The following is a 19,476-nucleotide window of genomic DNA, read 5'->3' as shown; positions in this document are numbered from 1 at the left end:
ATGACCCCTTTCCTCCTGTAGTTCCCACCTTTGGTCCAAGAATCAAACAGCACCCCAGCGGCAGCTCTTTCTGGCAGTTTTGGGGGATAAAAAAATGCTTTTCCGGCACTGCCCTGTCATCTTAAATGACAGATTTACAGAGCTAGAGGCAGGGGTTTTATTTTTCAGGGGAAAAAGAAACAGGCCTGGTTTATTCTCTAAATCTTTTTAAATGGGATAGAAGCAGAAGGTTACCATTTGGTCTCTCATGGAGGGATTTTTGAGGAAGAAGCAGTGAAGTCACTGAAGCTGGCCCAGGTGATAGAAACCAGGTAAGGGGTGGGTCTCAGGATCAGAGGCTGAAAATGAAAGCTCGAAGGGGCCAGTCCATAAGGGTGGCGGTGGGGTCTTCAAACCACTGTTTGTATTTCCAGAAGCCTATTGGAAATCATGGTTTATTTGCTATATTTCCATAGTCTTTAGGAAAAGGTTACGCCCACACCCTCCCCCCCCTTTTTTGGCTAGAATTGCATCACAGCAGCATGGTGAGAAATACAGGTTGGCAATTATATACATCTCTGGCGAAAACCACAATCACAAACCTGACACAATTTGCTAAACTTTAAAAGTCTTCTGAGGCCTGGGATCCCTGGAGTGGGCTGGATAATAAAGAGGCCTGGGGGCTGCAGAGGTGGGTGGGAACCCTCAAGGCAGAAGTCTGTGGGAGTTGGGGGGCAGAGATGGCTTCACGATTCATGTTTCCAATATTGAGCGCCCCTGGATGCTCCAGCCTCGCTGCTGTGCTTACAGTGTGGTCCTCAGACCAGGAGCCTAGGAGCTTGTTAGAAATGCAGAATCTCAGCCCCTACCCCAGATGTCCTGAATCAGAAGCTGTAATTTAACAAGATGTCCAGTGATTCATAGGCACAATAAAGTTTGAGAAGCACTGTACAAGACTCTGGGAGCAGGAAGGCTGCAGCTCTAGGTAGGTACGGTTACAAGGCTTGGACAGGGAGGTCTGCGGAGAGGAGAAAATACTGTAAAAGCATAGATGTGGGGGAAAGGCTGGCAAACCCTTAGAAGCTGTCTTTCTTAGTACCCTTCCCACTTGGCATGATGTGGGCCACAGCCCACCTGTGGGCTGCTTTGCCCTTCCTCACCAAGGACAACTGAACTTGAACCATTTTCTCCTCGGCTGCCTTTCAAGGCAGGTTTCCCGAGATGTGCCCCTTAGTTGCCCCACACCTGACTGAAAGTAAAACCAGGGGCAGCAAAGTTCTATGAGACCTTTCCTTTGGGCTGCCCAGAGAAGCAGGGCCCCATGGGGCCTGGGGAGAACGGAGAACTAGTCAGACCAAGGAGGCCCCTGTCCCTCCTTCCCAACTTTGCCACAAAAATCTCATCAGGGTTCGGAAGCCCCTTCAGGGAGATGTGCCTTGCGAAAGTTTCCCAGCAGTGGCTTCATCTTGGAAAAGGAGGGGCGAGTGCTCAGAAGGAAAATCCTGGGAGCGTAGGGACCCCAGCTTTGAGGGGGGCAGGCAGGCCCTCTGAGGCAATGCATTTTTACAGGAGCAAGCATGACCATCACAGATATCCCAAGGCCTGGGGCTGCCCGATACAGAAGGACTGGAGGAAGGTGTGGGGGCCAAGGGGGCGCTGCGGGGCGACTGGAGCTCCAACAGCCAGCTCTACAGCACTTTCTCTTCACTCGTCAGCGTGGTGATTCTCCGCAGGTTTTCCCTGACTTTAATAAATTCAGGGGCATGGTCCTCTTCTTTTTCTGGTGGTTTTTCCAGCTGAAGGAGAGAAAAGCAGAGGTGTGAAATGAGTGGCGCCAGCAGAATTCCAAGTCTCAAAAGCCACTGGGTTTGGACCAAGCGTTCTCTCTGGGGAAACAGAACCAGGAATCAGTTTTGCCACCAGCCTCGTAGCTGGGGAGACAGAGCATGAGACTAAGTTCTCCCTGTGAAGCCTCGTTCAAACTGCTTACCTCATCGGGGCCTCAGGTTCCTCATCTCGAAAATGGGAATGCCACCTTGTGTACAGGGCAGTTGTGAAAAGGAATCAGAATCAACATGCAATAGATTGGGCCAGTGAGGAAACTGAGGTTCAGAGAGGGTAAGCCACTGGCTCAAAGTCACATAGCCAAGTGAGTGGCAGGGTGAGGACTCAAGCCAGTGGCGAACTCAGGGTCCAGTCCTCATTTTGCTCAACCTCCTCCCTTTTGCCACCTGTGGCCACAGGCACAGCTCTTCCCTGGGCCAGGAGACATTCTTAGAGGAAGAGTAGGCTGGGATTAGGTGCCTCCCACCCACCTGGTTCAGCCTCTGCTGCCGTCTCAGCAGCTCCTGCTCAAAGGGGCACTGCAGCCGCTTGGCCTCCAGCTCCTCCTTCTTCTTCTTGATGAGCTGGTTCCGCCGGCGGTGCTCCAGGACACGCTGCAGCTCCGGCTTGCTGTCCACACCCAGGCCCCTGGGGTGCGGGGAGTCATCAGGAGACGCCATCTTCCCCCACCCCAGCCTCAGGGCTGCACAGTGTAGTGCCAACCTACAGCATTATCTCGTACAATCTTCCTAGCAGGCCTGGGAGGTGGAACCATTACTGTCCCATTATACAGAAAAAGGAAGTGAGGCTCATAGGACTTAAGACACCAGTCCAAGTCATAGCTATGACGGGGCTGAGTGAGGATCGGCACCCAGGCCTGTCTGACTGTAGAGAACAGGTTTTATGATATTTCAAGTTATTTTCTCAGGATGGGTTTCTAGAGGTGAAACTGCTGGGTCAGGCTCTTTTAAAAAATTTTAGACACATATTTCCATGTGCCCAACCTCCCTTTGAAAACGTTATCTAATTTATACTTCTGTCAATGGTGTACAAGGCCATCTATTTCGCCCCACCATAATCATACAATCCTTTTGTATTTGAGAATCTGGTAGACAAGAAATAATATCTAGTTTTCATTTGTTTCTTTGATTATTAGTCACATCAAACAGCTTTTGAGATGTTTACCAGCTATTTGCATTTCCTCTTTTGTGAACTAACTATATCTATCTTTTTTTCATTTTTTCCTTATGGATTTATAAGAGATATGTATATATTAATTTTTATCTGTTATTTATATTGCAAATATTTCCCCTGATTTGTCTTTAGGATTTTTTTTTGTTGTAGTGATGTTTTTGACATTAAAAGTGATGACTCTAAAATACAATCAGACAAATACTCATATAGTAAGTAAAAAAAAAAACAAAGCAAACAACACCCAGGATACTAAATGTTATCTGCTGGAAGGTCTATGCCACACAGCTGAAAACAAGAATGAAAATCACAGCTTGCACCAATACTAGAAGCAGCCAGCAGAGGGAGCTGCACAGATACTGTAGCCTTCATCCCAGCACTGGTAAACTGGGGGATATTTTCCAGGCCTGGGAGGGGAGGGAGGCTTGGCTTTCCTCCCCTTTTCCACCTCAAGCCTGCCTCTCTCATTGCATCCCCCAGCCTCCCTGTGCCACTCACGCCCCCTCCAGGATTGTGAAACCCCTGCTTGAGACCCTTACCAGGTCCACATGTCTCCTCTGGCCTACCACACAATCTATGCCCCATCCACACTGAGCTGCCCTGTTTCCTGTCCATTTGCACATGCTCATCCATCTGCCGAGAGCATACCCCAATCAAAGCACCTGGGTATGCATCCAGTCCCTCTCTCAGGGCAGGAACATTCCTTCTTGTACCCCCGAGTCTGGCACAGTGCCTGGCACATACTAGGCGCTCAGTAAATGTACATGGAGGGCAGGAACAAAGTGGGTAGCTGGCTGGGCAAACAGGGCTTTTAGACCTTCACGTTTCCTGCTGGTGACCACATGGGGCACCCTCAGCCTTCCTCAAGTCTCCAGGAGCCCCAGGATGATCACCAGGCATGAGGGGCATCTGCCCAAGTCCCAGAAGGCCTGAGGAGGTGCTTTGCCAGGCTGGGGCAGCCGAGTTTCATTCCTACCTTCTGTGGTTCATGAGCAGCTCCCTGTGCAGCTCCTGGTGGCTCCGGGAGGCCTTCACGGGGTTCAGCAGCTTCTTGGGCTTGATGAGCTCTGGGTTCCAATCTCTATACTCCGGCCGGGCCATCAGGCCCCCGATGTCTGCTCGCTCCCTCTGGATTTCTGAGTACATCGAAGCTGTAGAGACAGGTGGGAGAGTTGGTCAGAGCTGGCTCCACAATCTCATCCATCCCTGTGGCCACAGCTGAAGGGCAAGGGTTTGGTGTTAGGTGAACGTTGGCTTCCTGCTACTGTGCAGCCCTAGGTAGGCTAGCTGATTTTCTGAGCCTTAGTCTCTTCTTTTGTGAGATAGAAATAATTGAACCTGTGCACAGGGTTGTCGTAAAGTGGTTTGTAAAGTGGGTCGTAATGATGTTTGTAAAGTTGGGTAGAAAGGTTAAGTGCTACTTGGTTACAAAATATGGGTTGACACACGTGCAAATGATTTTGGCCTGACTTTGAAAAAACAATTTCCCTCCTATAAAAGAAATTATGTTTAAGTTTCTGTTTTTCAATGAGCTCATATCATAAAAAGAAATATTTAAAAAGAGCAATATGTACTTGTTAAAGTTAATTTGGATCAATGCAGTGATTAAAGAGAATATCACCCCTATTGTCCAACTTTCCTATCTATAATTCCAAATTCCCCTGTGGAAGCCTTCAGCTTTTCTCTTTCTCCAGATCAAAGAAGAGAGTATGAAATCCTGAGACTGCTATGTCTCTAATTACAAAGGGATGGTTGTCATCTTTAATGCAAATGTCTGGCTTCTTGATGGCCTCACTTTCACCATAGCGGCTTGAAATTCATCAATTGACTGAACATCCAGGGCTCCCTCCTCTACAAGCTGATTACATATCTTTGAAGTGCCTAAAAGCAAGGAGGGAGGGAAGGAGGGAGGGAGAGAGAAAGAGAGCGACTTCTTAAGAAAAAAATCTCAAGGGGGTGACACAGCCTGGCCACTAGCTGCTTATAGTAAATTGAGTGAAAATTTAGGCATTGGCTCTACCCCTTTCATGAGTTCTGCTTTTCTGAGGTTGAACCTCTACTATATGCCAGGCACTGGAAGTGTCTGGTCTGGTATGTAGTAGACACTCAATTAACAGTTGTTGGGAATTGATAATAGAAACTTTGAGGTTGTATAGATGAGGAAACTGAGGCTTGCAGAGGTTGGTTTTGGGAAACCAGTGCCTTAAGGCATGTAGTTTCCATGTAGCAACTGAGGGGCTATGTCCCCAGATCACCTACTAGGCTTCAGTCCCCTCTCTTGAGGACCACAATGGCCTATGAACAGACCCTCACTTCTCCCCCACCCCCTGGCCCCACTGGGAAGAAGATGAAAGCCATTCTCTGCCTGAGTGTTTTTTTTTTCTTTTTTCTTTACAGGCGTTCTCCAAGTAAACTAGACAGGGATGGTGGTCTGTGGAAAAACCTGGAAGTGGGTAATAGCTCAGTGGGGTTGGAAAATACAGGATGAGGGGGTTTGATGAGGTGTAAATTGCAAGGTGATATGTTAGGGACTGTAGGCATCAAAGGGGAGACTATGCTTTACAAATGGTTGCACGCCAGGTACATGTTTAGCATCTCTATTATTTCCCATTGCAGGGTGCTATTAGGAAGATTAAGTGAGAACATATTTGTAAAGGTGCTGTGTAAACTGGAAAAAGTGTTAATTATTATAAGATATTTTGGATGTAGCCAGATAAAGTGTCAGAGCATAGAAACATGCCTACTAATTTTTTTTTCTTGAATTCACATTCTCAGAACTCTTTCTAAAATGAGAATTCTAATTTCTTTTCTTCTCTTTTTCATGAAGCTGTTTGTTTCCAGGTTATAGCCTTCCTAATTTTTTGGTCCTTAAAAAATGATTGTGGTAGTATTTAGTTAAAAATGGGCACTTGACAAAATAAACAGTTGGCCGCATCAATTCCCTCCCTGTTTAGAGACGTGGATATTTTCTCAGTCTGTGGATTAAGTTGTCTGGGAGCCAATGCATTAGAATACTCTGAGTCAGATTAGAGTTTTGAGAATTTTTCCTCCTTCTGCTGCCTTTTCCAATTACCAAATCCCACCAATTGTTTATCTGAATAATTCTCAGCTACACTCTTTCTTTCCTATGTCCTTAGCTCTCATCCTAGCTAGGCCATTATCACACCACACTTAAATAACTGCTGCAGCTCCTGGCTACTCTTTATGTCCGTAGTCTCTTTGTGCCCCAAACCTTTCAGAGCTTCATACTTTTCACCAGTCACACTATTGTGTGTTGCCAAAGCGATAAGGCAGGAAACAGAAATAAGTTGTATAACTTGAAAAGAAAAGAGCAGAATTAATATCTACATAAGCTATCACCATATACCTAGAATTCCCAAATGGATTAACAGAAAAGCATTTGGAATAAATGAGATAGTTCAATAATGTGGCCAGATACAAAATAAGTACACAAAACCAAGAGCCCCTGCATAACAGGAATTACCACCGAGAAAATACACAATAATAAAGTTATTCATTTTACAATATGCTTGAGTTCCTATAATTTGCCAGGTATTGTGGTAGACACTGGACACGCAGAGGTGAACTAAGAAGGCAAGGTTTCCACTCTCACAGAGCCGACATTCTTCTATGGAGGCAGACAGTAAACATGTACACAAACCTATAAAAATAAACGATTACAACTTGAGAGGAGCCCGCTGAAGGAACTAGGGGGGCTGGGATAGAGACCAACAGGAGGACCCACCTGCAGCCAGGTGCAGGGGAGGGCTTCTCTGAGGAGGTGCCATTTAAGATCTAATGGTTGAGAGGGAGGAGGAAGGCTGTGTGGGGGCAGAGAGAATAGCATGTGTGACTCATGTACCTTGAACAAGCTTGGTCTGTTCAGGGAACAAAAAGGCATAGTGTGCCTGCAGTGGCGTGAGCGAGCGACGGCGAGAGTGGAGTGAGGGTGGACGGGTGGGTTCAGGTCAGGGAAAGAGCGCGTCTGATTTGATTTTTAAAAGGTCATTCTCACTGCTGTGTGGAGGAAAACTGTCAGCAGGTTTGGGAAATTTTTTATATGACTTTAGTTTCTTTCATGGCCAATGGGACAGTTTCTGTCTCTCAAGGTTAAATTCCAGAGGAAAAAACATCTGATTGGCCAGGCTGAGAACCTTCGGGTCACCAGCTAGCCAATGGGTTTGCCGCCCCTGGGCCAGGTCCCACTGTTGGGTTGGGACTCAGTCACTCTGGGTCGCTCTGAGAAGGTCCCTGCAGTTTCATTTTGCACTGGGACCTTCAAATAATGTATCCAATCTTGACCCCAGGTCCAATCAGTGAGTAGCTCTGGCTCAAAGATCTGCTCTGGCACCCTGCACCCCTCTCTGCGCACCGCCCCTTCTTTTTAAATGAAATCAGCGGTGAGCTGCGGGGGTTGGTGTTTCCCTGAGACCAGGGATACTGAAAAGATGTGGCTGGTTCTTCAGCCCAGAGCTGCAGGCTGGGAAAAACGCTGCCTTTGCCAGTTAATGTGAACTCCAGCAAACAACATGTGTGAGATTTGTGGACGCGTGTGTGCGTATGAGGTGGCAGGGCTTACAGAGTGGCTGAGCCAGCCTTCCTGCCTCTTAGGTTAATCAAAAGTGGCCTCTGCAAGACCTTCACATAGATGCTGGAACACAAGAGGCTGCTCAACAAAGCGCAGATGCTTGGCCAAGAAAATCTGGGCGCTCCTGGGGTCAGCTGGGCCTCCTGGGTGGAGGTAGAGGCCATTCTCAGGGCTGTTCTCGCCAGGTCTCTCAGCCTGCTGGGGTGTCCTAAGAGATCCCAGACTCTGGGGGAAGTGGCTACTATGGGCAGAGTGAGGTGAAGTGAGCATTAGGTCATCTCTGAAAAGAAAAAAACATGGATATCCAAAAGAAGAGCTGGCAAGGGAGAGGAACAGGTGGATTGAGGAGAAAGTTAAGTGGCTAGTGAATATCCTTCACTGCTTGTCAAAGAAATGCAGAATGAAGTCTAGGTGTATGGATGTTAGGAGCCATTAGGACCTGGATTGAATTTCAGCTCTGCCCCTTCTTAGCTTTGGGCAAGTTTACCTGCCCTCTGCAGCAGTAGTTTGCAAACTATAGCTTTTGAACCAAACATAACTCTTTGAAACACAGCCATGTCCACTCATTACTTATTGTCTATGGCTGTTTTCCACTAGAACAGCAGAGTTGAGTAGGTATGATAGGGGCTCAGCTGATCAGCACCCTTCTTCATGAGGGTGTTGCAAAATAAATGAGGTGATACTTGCAAGGTGTTTGGCAAGTGCCTAGCACAGAGTCAAAGTCTCTAAGTGCTGGCTACTGGGGCAGCCACATACAGCAAAAGGTAAGTTGTGCACTGCACAACCCCAAGGCTTCTCTCTTATAGATTAAACTATGAATGGGGCCCCTGGAATTTCACAGTGCGGCCCCCCGTTAGCTGTTATTAACAATTACTATTAATAAATCCCATTCCTAGTTTCGGATTGAGTCTTTCATCCTCCTTACAAACTGCACTGGTTACATCAGGGATCTCAACCCTGGCTGCACACTGGCATCACCAGAGAAAGTTTGAAAAATACCAATGCCTGAGTCCTACCCCAGGAATTCTGATTTGATTGGCCTGGGGGACAGCTTGGCCTTCGGGATTTTAAAAAGCTCCCCAGGTAATTCTACTAGTCAGCTGACTTATAAACTAAGGAGTTAAAAAAAAAAAATCAAGCTTCTTTGCTTTGGCCTGAGTGATTTCAGCTGACTGGTTAGCTTGATTATCATGGGCGCCTCTTGTTAAGGTCACAGTTCTTAGCAGCTGTGTGACCTTGGATGGGTCTTTAACCTCCAGGACCCTCCTCCTCTGTAAAATCCAACAAGATATCTTTCAATCAGCAGTTTATGCTATGAAGATTGGGAGAGCTAAAGTGCCTGGCATGGGGTAGAGGCAGCCAGTAGGTGACAGCTAAATTGAGTGTTTTGCATGACTATGAGATGGGCAAATCATTCTCACTTAATATGCAGGCTGTGGGACTGACCTCATTTTTCAGGGGGTGGGTGGATAATAATAGGTCAGAGGAGTAATTAGGAGCTTTTCACTTCTTTCTTCCTTGGTTTTGCTGATAACCCAAGAGGTCCCACAGCTCCTCCCCAGAGGCTTCACAGGACGTCAGCCTCACTCCAGACGAGGAAGCTCGGCTGGGATCACTAACTGCTCCCAGGATGAGCTCACCAGGCTACTGCAGCATGTGTGGCTAATGTTAGGGTGGCAGCCTTGAAACCAAACACCGGAACCCCACTGGTCACAGAAGAGCAATAAGAAGAGATGGAAGGGAAGTGGTGCTGATGGATACCCAGGTCACAGTTCATCTTGAAAATAGCTGTGGGACCCTAAGCTCAGCTCTTAAAGTCACCTTCATCTGCCCTTCCTGTGCTGGTGGTTCTGGCTCTGTCTTTGATGGCATCAATGATAACAAATGGCACATGAACCAGTAAAGCAAACTAGTTAAGGCAGATGTTTTGGAGGAGACAAGACTAGGTTTGAATTATGGCTACACCCTTTCCTAACTGTGTGACTTTGGGCAAATAGCTTAACCTCTCTGAGCCCACGTACAGTGGGGATAATGGCAATACCTACTCATGGGGCTGTTTGGAGGGTGAAATGACATAATGTGCATGATGTGGTTAGCCCAATGCCTGGCAGAGTGATGCTTGCTGAAGGCAAGCTGTGGTCTCCCTGTCCTGAGGGGGCCTGTGGTAAGCACTTTGCATTTGACAAAGGCTCACTCACCTCCATTTGGATCTTGCCATTGCCCTAGGAGGCAGCCAGTGGAGCTATTTTATTACCCTCATTCTGTACATGAGAAAAATGAGGTTTCAAGAGGCCAACCTACTTGTCCCAAGATACACAGAATGAATGACAAAGCTGGGACTTTCATTCCAAATTCGGTGCTCTATCACTCCACTGACTTCCAGGCGCGAAGTGTCTTCCAATCAACAAGCTATCTTTCAATCAGCAGTTTATGTCCCTTTTCTCTCTCTGGATACTCAAGAGACAGTGAGAGTCCATTTTATAGATGAGAAAATGGAGGCCTGGTAGCTAGAGGACTCCCAGCCCATATTAAGTACAAATTCTCACTGGGGAGCACCAGCCTAGCCCCAGCAGCTCTGGGCTTAAGCCAGCCCGTGGCTGGTCTTTGTTTAGGAGAAGACCAGCTGGTAGCTTTCCCTCCCTGGTATTGGTCAGTCTTCATTCCTCTCCCCTCCCTCCTCCTGCCCTTGTTCCTGTTCAGTGCTGTGTTCAGAACATACCTGGACCTTCCTGTTTCACCGTTTCCGGAGGGGGAGGGGCAGCGGAGAAGAGAATAAGAGAACCACTGGCAAAGGAGAAATAGGCATTCAGTAAAAGTGACAAGTGTGGCCACTGGATTTCCCAACACTTCTTGCTTTTTTCCTTCTCTGTGGGGGAAGTGCCCATTTGTATTTCACTGGCCAGTAACCACAGAACTGTGTATCTGGGAGCCATCTCCACATCTCCCATCAGCCTGTGGCCGATGCCTCTGTCAGAGCTGCTTGTCCACTTGGATGTAACCTCCCTACCCCATGAGAAAACAAACCTCCTGAACATTTTGTTTGGGTCCACTGTGACCTCCTAGTTTGTGAAGAGAAGGTCGAGGTGGGCATTTGGGTCTTGAATCAATTCCAGGGCTGGATATGAAATGTTCTTAACAAGGCTGGTGAAGAGTGTTGTGCAGTTGATCAAAGAACAAGTATCAGCAGACCAGATATTCCTGCTAGCCCACCAGTGGCACGACGCCAGCTGTTCTACTTGGCAGATGCTGGAGGGGAAAGATCCCAGTAGGTACTTACCGCTAACAGAACTAAGAGCCACTTCGGATACGATCAACGCGGAGACACAGGTGCTGGGGCTGCTTCACAACTGGGAAACCACCCTGATTTAGGAAAGTGACATGCCCAATCCTATAACCCCAGATTTCTGGTCCAGTCCCAGACTTTTGGCCTCATACTAAAAAATGCAAAAGCTAATTCACCAGAAAGGCAGGCGGTTAGCATGCTAACGTTGCAATGTGTCACATACTCTGCTAAACACCTCAAAGCCATTCTTACAGATTGTAAGAATTTCTAGACTGTAGATATGGGTATCATTATCCCTTTTACAGATGAAGAAACTGAGGCTCTGAGGGGTCATCTAATTTCCCCAGATCACACAACCAGCAAATCAAGGCACCAGAATCTGAGCTGAACTCTGTCTGATGCCAAAACCCATGTTCTCTGAGTTGTGCCACCCTGCAGCCTGTTGTCTATCAGTTACGAAGAGAAGTAAAACTGCCATATGGTGTAATAATGGACTTGGATGAGGTCGTATCACGTATAAACTCAGATTCATCTGAGGATTTAGAAGACAGAGATCAACAAGAATGGAGCACTGTATCTTGGTGCTCCCTCCGCTCTGTCTCCTAGCCTTCTCCCAAGCCCGGGGTGCCAGGAGGCACCCTCCAGTCATTTCACGGATAGAGGACACAGCCCGCATACCTAAGCTCAAACAGCTCAGCTCCCCTGACAGCCCACCCCAGTGTTCCAAGGCTGCCCTCCTAACCTCGCAACTCCTTCTGGCACAGCAAGCAGCTCCACAGCAGGTGAAACAGAAGAGAAATGGCCTTACTTCTCCGCAGCGTCCTCAAGAAGGGACCTCGGGAGTGTGTTGCTGGGCTCCTCACTCCACCGGGAAGTCCCAGACTAGCAAGGAGGGCCGCCTCCAAAGGGCGGTTCTTAAAACCTTGGGGATCACAGGCGGCTGAAATGTTCCAACGAGTGAGGCGGCTTTGCATTCCTGTTTATTCTGGTATCAATAAAAAGGAACTGTTACTATAGTAACGGGTATTTCACTTGGTGCACGGCCACTTCCACGATGCAGAACACCGTGTCCAAGCCACACGTTTGAGATATACAAATAAATACTTATTTTGTCGGGTTGTTGAGGAATAAGAAGCGTGCCAAGCTTTGTTCTGAGCGAGGCGGCTCACTGGAGGCATTTCCCTTGTTTCTAATGGGAGGGTCAGCAGGAGTACATCGTGGCCCTTCCCTGATGGAAGGGGAGCCAAGCTTCCTGCTGCAGTGCAGACTTCTTCTGGAGAACGCAGCTCTGGGGTGTAAAGGGAAGGGGAAGCGACACTGGGTCAGTTCTTGGTCACCCACTGATGGGCCAAAAACTCCATACACATTACTTTCTCCATATCCCAAACTTCAGAGAGGAGCCAACAGGACATTGCACAGGAGAGAGTGGGATTGGAGGAGTGGAAGCTGACCGGCTCTGGATCAGAGCAGGGGAGCAGGCGCATGTGGCAGCCCTGATTCGGGTACCAGCCCCTTTGGAAGCCACTCAGTGCCCCTGAGGCTTGGTTTCTGTGTTTGTCAAATGTGGAGAATACTAGGGTAGTTGGGAGATGATACAGATGAGATGGCAATAGTGTAACCATGTAGTCAATGCTCAGTGAATAGGCTTTTTCCTGCAGAGAGAAAGAGGCTCCATAGGATCCGAGGACAGAGCCTCAGCATGTAGCGCTGTGCCTGGCAGAACACGCATTCCATAAATCCTGGCTCAGTGAGTGAATGCGTGGGGGCAAAAATAAAGAAGTGTGTAGGTGCCAAAGGCCAACTTGGGTGCTTACAGATAATGGAGGCATTCTACTAATTTCGGAATTAGTGTTCATTTAAAAATTTGAAAGTGCTTTCTAGCTTCTATGATTATCCGTAGACCCCTAGAAGGTTGCTGGCATTTACCAGTTAAAATTGTCGCTCTTCGTACTTTTACTTTCTCCTGAAGAGTCTTGTTGTCGGGAAGGGGATGAGGCCCAGGACATACATTAACCATGAACGGGGGCATTAAAAATGCAATTTTTTTCCTCTTTGGCCTCTATTATTCATTTAACCAACATTTATTGAGTACCCACTGTTATCCTGGCACTGTTCCAAGTGCTGGAGACACAGTGTGAATGAGGCAGATGCTATCTCTGTGATCAGGTGACCTACATTCAAGGGGTCAGGGGGATTAGACAAGAAATAAGGAGACGAGAAAATGAACTGTGATGAAAGTAAGACTGGGTGAGGTGAAAGGGAAGGACTGGGAGCTTAGGAAGGATGGGCATGGAGGAGGTGATGTTTTAGGGAGGCCCGAATGGTGAGGAGTCGGCAGTGTGAACATTCAATAGGAGAGTATTCCAGGGAGTAAGATGAGCTAGTGGAAAGGCCCAGGTGGGAATGAGCTTGGTATGATGGAAAAAGGCCAGTGGGGCTGGAGTGCTGGGCGTGAGGGGAGGCGGGAGACGGGGCTGAGATGGGGGCTAGGGGCAGGTTGTGTATGTCCGGGGAGCCCTGCCCAAGCTGGCCCTCCTAGGGCCGCTTAGAAGGTCACAAGTTCTAGGGGAGGAAATAATTTTCTGGAAACAAGTGTTCCTTTTTGTTTCTTCTTCCTAAATTCTGCTTCTCTTGAGGTACTTGGAAGGGTAGCCTCCCCCAGCCTTCCAACCTGCTATGGCTTAATTTTACTGAATTCTGACAGTGGAGAACAACTAAATTCTTGTCAAACCACTCTCTGCATCATTTAGAATGAATGTTAAAGTGGAATCGCTGGGCCATGCTCTGAGATTGCTGCATTAGAACCTATGAGGGAGGGGCCTAGAAATCTGGATTTTAACATATATCCTCTTGGGGATGTGTTTATATTTGGGCGTTTGAGAATCACTATTCTATGGCATAAAATTACTGGCCCTTCTCCTTTGTCACTATATTTTTGTCATGTTTGTGGCTTAAAAAAAAAAAAAAGCATATATTTCTTTTGCTATCACAAAAAAGCAATAAAAATTAAAAATATGAAAAAGAGCAACCTTTTCGAACTAACTATAGTTATGATTTACATCTGGTGCAGTCATGTCTATTTTGAATATTGGAAAATAGAGGCTTTCTGGGAAAATGAACTTTTTAGCAGTTTACTCTGGGTAATGGCTAAATTCAGCCTCAGTTGTTGCCTCCTGCCTTGGCCTGTGTGGCTTTTCCTGGAGGCCTTCATATTCTGGTAAGAGGAAGGACGCTGGAATACCAGGGGCCTGAGGGGCAGAATTCAGTCCCATGGAGGATTGAAGCGGGAATCCCAGAGACTGAGCATGTCCCTCCCACACTGCTTTCCTGTCTCTCTGAAGTTTGTTTTCTTGGAAACAAGAGGAGCCAAGAGGAAGGGGAACAATGAAGACCAGGAGAGGCAGTCATGAGTGGGAGCTGGGGAATTTTTCTGCATTTACAGTGAGCTGTGGCTGCAGCTTGCATTAAAAACTCCAAAGAACGTCTTTCCTTTCATTTGTGCCCCCTTTGCTCCAAGCCGACAGGCGTGCCTGGAGCAGCTTATCTGGGCCCACAAACATCAGACAAGAAGTTTCCATGGCAACTCAAAACTTCCTCCTGGCCCTGTATTCAGTCTAAATCACCAAGGCCACTTTTCAAGGCTTCAATGAGGTTTCTGAGAGCCAACCTTCCCCTCGCCCCCTACATGCTCTGCTGAAAGGACATGGGGGGGTGGGGTGGGGGGGGAGAAGCTGCATTGGTAGAAAAACTTGTCATGGATCCATGGAGGGATTGTAAAAGGAATGAGAGTCGCCTTTACAACAAGTTTGAACTAGGAAGAATTTCCTTGGTGGAGGGATTTCAAGTGTGAAAACAGGAAAGTGAGGGAGTAGGGGAAGAACTAAGAGTCTTGTTTCAGAAAGCTGGCAGTTAACCCAGCTGCAATTAGGCATGGTTAATCTGGTTTCTTAACTGCGGAAGGACCCTGGAGTGCTCCCCCCCCCCCCCTGCGGCCCCCCCCTTTCCCCCCCCCCCCCCCCCCCCCGCCGACTTCCAGCAAATTTTAATTCACTTGTAGCCAGACAAGAGATGGACAGTGGATCTAGGGATGGGGAGAGGGATAAGTATGAGTGTGAGTGTGTGAATGTGTGTAAGTGTATAGAGAGGAACCTGGGCAGACCACAGCTTGTCAATCCAAGCAAAGTTCCATGATTCCTGGCAGTGGAGTTGCCAGACATAGCAAATAAACATGCAGCATGCCCAGTTAAATTTGAACTTTAGATAAGCAATTAATAACCTTTTAGACACTCAAATATTATTCGGTGTGTCTCTGAGATTCAAATCTAACTTGGTGCCCTATATTTTATCTGGCCACCCTGCTTGGCAGGGAGGGATGGAGACTCTGGCTGCTCCTCTGTCTGCAGAAGGGAAGCACAGTCGCTGGCGCCCACAGGCACTTGGGGACGTGTCCCTCTGTGTTGCAGAGAGAAGCTTCCCTCCCTGCCAGGAACCTGGCCCGAGCTCCAGGTAGGATGCTGCTAATGAACCACAGGTGGACCTTTACTACAGCACTGCATAGCTTACAAGGCATGGCCAAGCATGAGTGATTCCCCAGAGGTGACCCTTCCCGCTCAGTGGTTCAGAGCCTGGGCTCTGGTGTCAACACAGATACTACTTCTGGATTCATGGCTAGACAGCTAGGTGACCTTCAACTTCCTATTTCCTCCTCTCTAAAATGGAGCAGACATTCTCTTGAGGAATAAAGAAGATACAGCATAGGAAGCCCTTCACGCAGTGCCTGCCCCGTAGTCTGGGCTCCAAAGTGGTAGCTGTTTAATAGCATTAAAGTTTTTCATCCAAGTGAAAAAAGTGGGATCAAAGATTAAAGTCAGTACAACCTCAGCAATGTAAAACAAACACACGCACCCACGCACACAAACTATGCATGGCAAAGACTAGAAGGAGACATCCCCAATGTTACCAGTGGCTGCTCACAGTTAGGATTATGGGTAAGGCTTCCCCTCTTAATTCTCAATTTCCTGAAATATTCATGGTAAGTATGGTAAGCAATAAGAGGGGAGCTCTTGCCTCTTTACTAAATGGCCTAGTCAATTCCTTATCCCCAGTCTTACTTCTTGCCCTTCCTTATGTGAGACAGCCGGAGCATTTGGCCCTGGGTTTGAATATCAGCTCCACCTGTGATTGGCGGTGTGACCTTAGACAAGTCACGTTACCTTCTGAGCCTCAGTTTCCTCATGTTTAAAATAGGGGTTAGAAACCTTTTATTTGCTCATGAATCTGTGCATCAGTAATTTAGATTGGATTCAGTGGGCAGTTGTTCTGCTAGTCTTGCTTGGTGTCATTTATGTGACTTTAACCATCTGGTGGCTCGCCGGGCTGGGTGGTCTAGGTTGGCCTCATTCACACATCTGATGCTGGTGGTCAGCTGGGGCTGGCTGAACCACTCTCTTCATGTGGTCTCTAATTGTTGAGGAAGTCAGCTCAGGCTTTCTCACAAGAGATCTCAGGGCAGTTAAGGAAAAAAGGGTAGCTGCATGTCCTTGGGCTAAAAATTCTTAGTGTTAAAAATAAAGTACAGAAAGTCCTCACTTACACTGTTGACAGGTTGTGACTTAAGCACTTTAAGCAAAATGACATTTAATGAAACCAATTTTATCATAGGCTAATTGATACAAACAAGAGTTAAGTTCCTACAGCATCTCACCAATGTTATAAACAAAACAGCATTAACTAAATGACGTTATTCGAGGACCTGCCCTCTCAGAGCTTTTAGTATAGGAGAAGCTGTGAATTAAATAAATAATTCCAAGTGCGATATAAAATATAAAATAAAATAAGGGGTTCATATACTACTTACCTCCTGGAGAGGAGGGACATATCTGTTTTATTTATCAGTATATATCTCTGTTCCTTGAGTAGGGCCTAGTGCATAATAGTGGCCAATAAATATTGGTCGAATGATTAAATGAATGAAGTTGATGAGACGTACAGCATTTTGCAGAGAGACTGGCAACACCAAGTGACCAACATCATTTGCCATTGTTATTAACTATTTTCAGAAGGTGTGCAGTCTTTGGCATGAACAGACCTAAGTCTGAATGTGTTTTCCATCCTTTAGTGGGATAGAAAAGGTCCCTTAGCAGGGCCATGGGCAAGCTGCTTAGGCTCTCTGAGTCTCAGTCTCCTTATCCATTAATAAATGGGGATGACAATTAGCAGTGACCTTGTAGGATTGTGAAGATGTAATGAGCCAGGGGCACAGTGCCTAAAGCAGAATAAGTGTTCCATCCATGAACCCCCCAGTCACAGGCCTCTGCTCCCTTCCTGGCTTTGTCACTGTGTGTAGTACAGTTACCAAACAAGTATGTTGCCCCTAGAGTCCAGGGACCGCCGAACGACTCTAATACGTCTGCTAGTTTGGATGGGTTGGGAGTAAAAAATGTTACCTTTGGAGTGAGGCTCATAGTTGCAACTCCAAATTAGAGGGAACACAGGGTTTTGGATTAGAGATATCTCCTTCTCCTCTTTGTGAGAAGATAGGAACACCTAGGGGACACCTAGGAAGAAGTCTTGGTGGGGGAATTGGTGGAGCTGGAATTTGAAATCAGATTCATCTAATCAGAGATCTCCTTTCTTTCTTCCTGCCAGGGCTTAGCCAGATTTAAGACCCTCCCCCAGGAAGGCGCCGCCAGTCCTGAAGTCTTGGCCAGCTCTTGCTTTTGGACTTAAAGACCTGTTGTTCCAAAGTTCCAAGCAGCAGCTCAGCGGCAGGATCCCCGCCCGGCTTCTTGCCCCCGGGTGGAGCCAGTCCAAATGAGAAAAGCAATCAGTCTCCGAGCAAAGGTACGCGAGGGCTGGCAAGACCGCCGCAGACGCGGTGCGAACGACTCCCCCCGCGCTTCCCGTTGCAAGAGTCTGCGAGCAGGACTACTGTGTGGCAGTGGGAGCAGAGGGTGCTGTCCAGTGAGCCCCAATCCCTTGACGCTTTCTAATCTCGTATCCCTAACTGGCAGGGACCCACAGGACACCGATTTTCTCCTTCCCTAAACGTCTCTGTTGAGCACAAAGTCCGGCATTCTTTCTCTTCTTTCTGCATTCCTCTGTTTGCCAAATTATTTGTACACTGACCATATATTACATTTGTTTCATTTTCCTAAATAAAAAAAAAAAATCTCTTATTTCCCTGAGTAGAAAAGTAATTTGTTTACTTCAAACAAAAAGACATAAGTAGGAGAAAACACATTTGTCATCCAACTCGCATCCTCAAAAACAGCCGCCGTTGTGTTTCCATCCAAATCTTTTTCTCTTTAAATGATACATGTAGAAAAACGGTCCCTCGACTTCCTGTAACTTGCTCTGTCCCTTTCCCCCCTCTAATGTGATACCTCACTGGACATCAATCATTCCAGTGCTCCTTTTCGCCCACCGCGTGCGTCCTGGGTCTCGCCCATCTCCCACGCCTGCGCGCGCCTTCGAGCACTCGTGCGTGCGCGTCTCTGCCTAAGAGACGGGCCAGGAGACGGAACCTCGAAGAATTTTTTGTCGTCAGGAAACTGAGTGCGCGTGTGCGTGTATGCGTGCGTGCTCACACATATGAATAAAACAGTATATCTAAGGGTAGATCCCCAAGAGGAAGAATGTAGGAAGGAAAGAAGGTATGAAAGAAATGAAAGAAGAAAGGGGGGAAAAAAGAAAAGTAATTAAGAAGAGTGAAAGAAAGGAGTAAAGAAGGAAAGAGAAGGAGGAAAGCAGAGCAATGAAGAAGGACCGAGGCGCCTGGCGGTGGGCTGGCCAAGGCTGGACGCGGTGCAGACGTCGTGCCCTCCTCTAGCTCTCCCCAAGACGGGGGCCACGTGGTCTTGCCCCCACTTACCCGACCTGAGCAGCACGGCCCGGTAGAGCCCCGTGGCCTCGGCGGGCCCCCGTGTCCGCTCGCTCAGCCTCTGCGCCATCCGCCCGCGCGCGCGACTGCAGAGCGGTCACTGAGGGCGGGGAGCGCACGCTGGAGCGCAGTCCGGGGCCGGAGTGTCTCCGCGGCGGTGACGCGGCCCCGAGGCCCAAACCCCGACGCAGATCAGATTACCTCCGAGGCCCGAGCGCCCGGAGCGGAGGCGCCGCGGTGGGGGAGAGACAGGGGGCAAGGGCAGGTCACCCGGTCCAGGGAGCAGGCAGTGCGCGGGTAAACGTCCGGCGTGAGGACGCCTGGCTCCGCGGTTCCAGGGTCAAGGCGACAACCCGGCATGCTGATTTCCAGCCTCCACCTCCCACCCACTCTTCTCCATTTCCCTGGCCACTGGCCTCCTTAAATGCTACAAGCAGGTGTGGAAGTCTGAAGTGTTATCCCTGGGATCGGATCCCAGCGCCACCAATTAATAGCTGTGTGACCCCATGATTTAATTACCTAACCTCGCAGAGCTTGTTTTCTCATCTGCAAAATGGGGATATCTATAGTACTTATCTCACAGTTGTGAGGGTAACTGATATATCTTATAACGGTAGCTAGCACAGAACAAAAGCTATACACTAACATTTTTTAAAAAGTGTTTTAAGGCATCCTGGAATTGGTGGCACTGAGAAGCAGGGGACTTAAATGAGGGAAGAAGGTTGTGGC

The 19,476-nt window shown here is 47.9% G+C and overlaps 1 protein-coding gene across 1 annotated transcript; it reads right to left on the bottom strand.

The window, feature by feature from the left end:
- Positions 1 to 1,667: 1,667 nt before the first annotated feature.
- FAM107A (family with sequence similarity 107 member A) lies at positions 1,668 to 18,932 on the bottom strand. Its single transcript, XM_011371759.2, has 4 exons — positions 18,739 to 18,932; positions 3,971 to 4,145; positions 2,295 to 2,451; positions 1,668 to 1,775 (listed from the first exon to the last, which is right to left on the bottom strand). The coding sequence occupies exons 1-4, from the start codon at positions 18,815 to 18,817 to the stop codon at positions 1,668 to 1,670; spliced, it is 519 nt and encodes a 172-aa protein (XP_011370061.1). The 5' UTR covers positions 18,818 to 18,932.
- Between the last annotated feature and the right edge of the window lie 544 nt (positions 18,933 to 19,476).

This window comes from Pteropus vampyrus, unplaced genomic scaffold (genome assembly GCF_000151845.1).
Source record: "Pteropus vampyrus isolate Shadow unplaced genomic scaffold, Pvam_2.0 Scaffold195, whole genome shotgun sequence".
Lineage (NCBI taxonomy): Eukaryota > Metazoa > Chordata > Mammalia > Chiroptera > Pteropodidae > Pteropus > Pteropus vampyrus.
The sequence above is the reverse complement of the archived record's forward strand: the minus strand, read 5'-3'. Positions and strand labels throughout refer to the sequence as shown.

What these genes read in the sequence shown, in the direction of transcription:
- FAM107A (XM_011371759.2), bottom strand. Translation starts at nt 18,817, where the DNA reads ATGGCGCAGAGGCTGAGCGAGCGGACACGGGGGCCCGCCGAGGCCACG. An exon ending in GGCCGTGCTGCTCAGGTCGG is followed by an intron (nt 4,146 to 18,738) that starts GTAAGTGGGGGC and finishes CTGTCTCTACAG; the next exon opens with CTTCGATGTACTCAGAAATC. An exon ending in CTGCTCATGAACCACAGAAG is followed by an intron (nt 2,452 to 3,970) that starts GTAGGAATGAAA and finishes CCCGCACCCCAG; the next exon opens with GGGCCTGGGTGTGGACAGCA.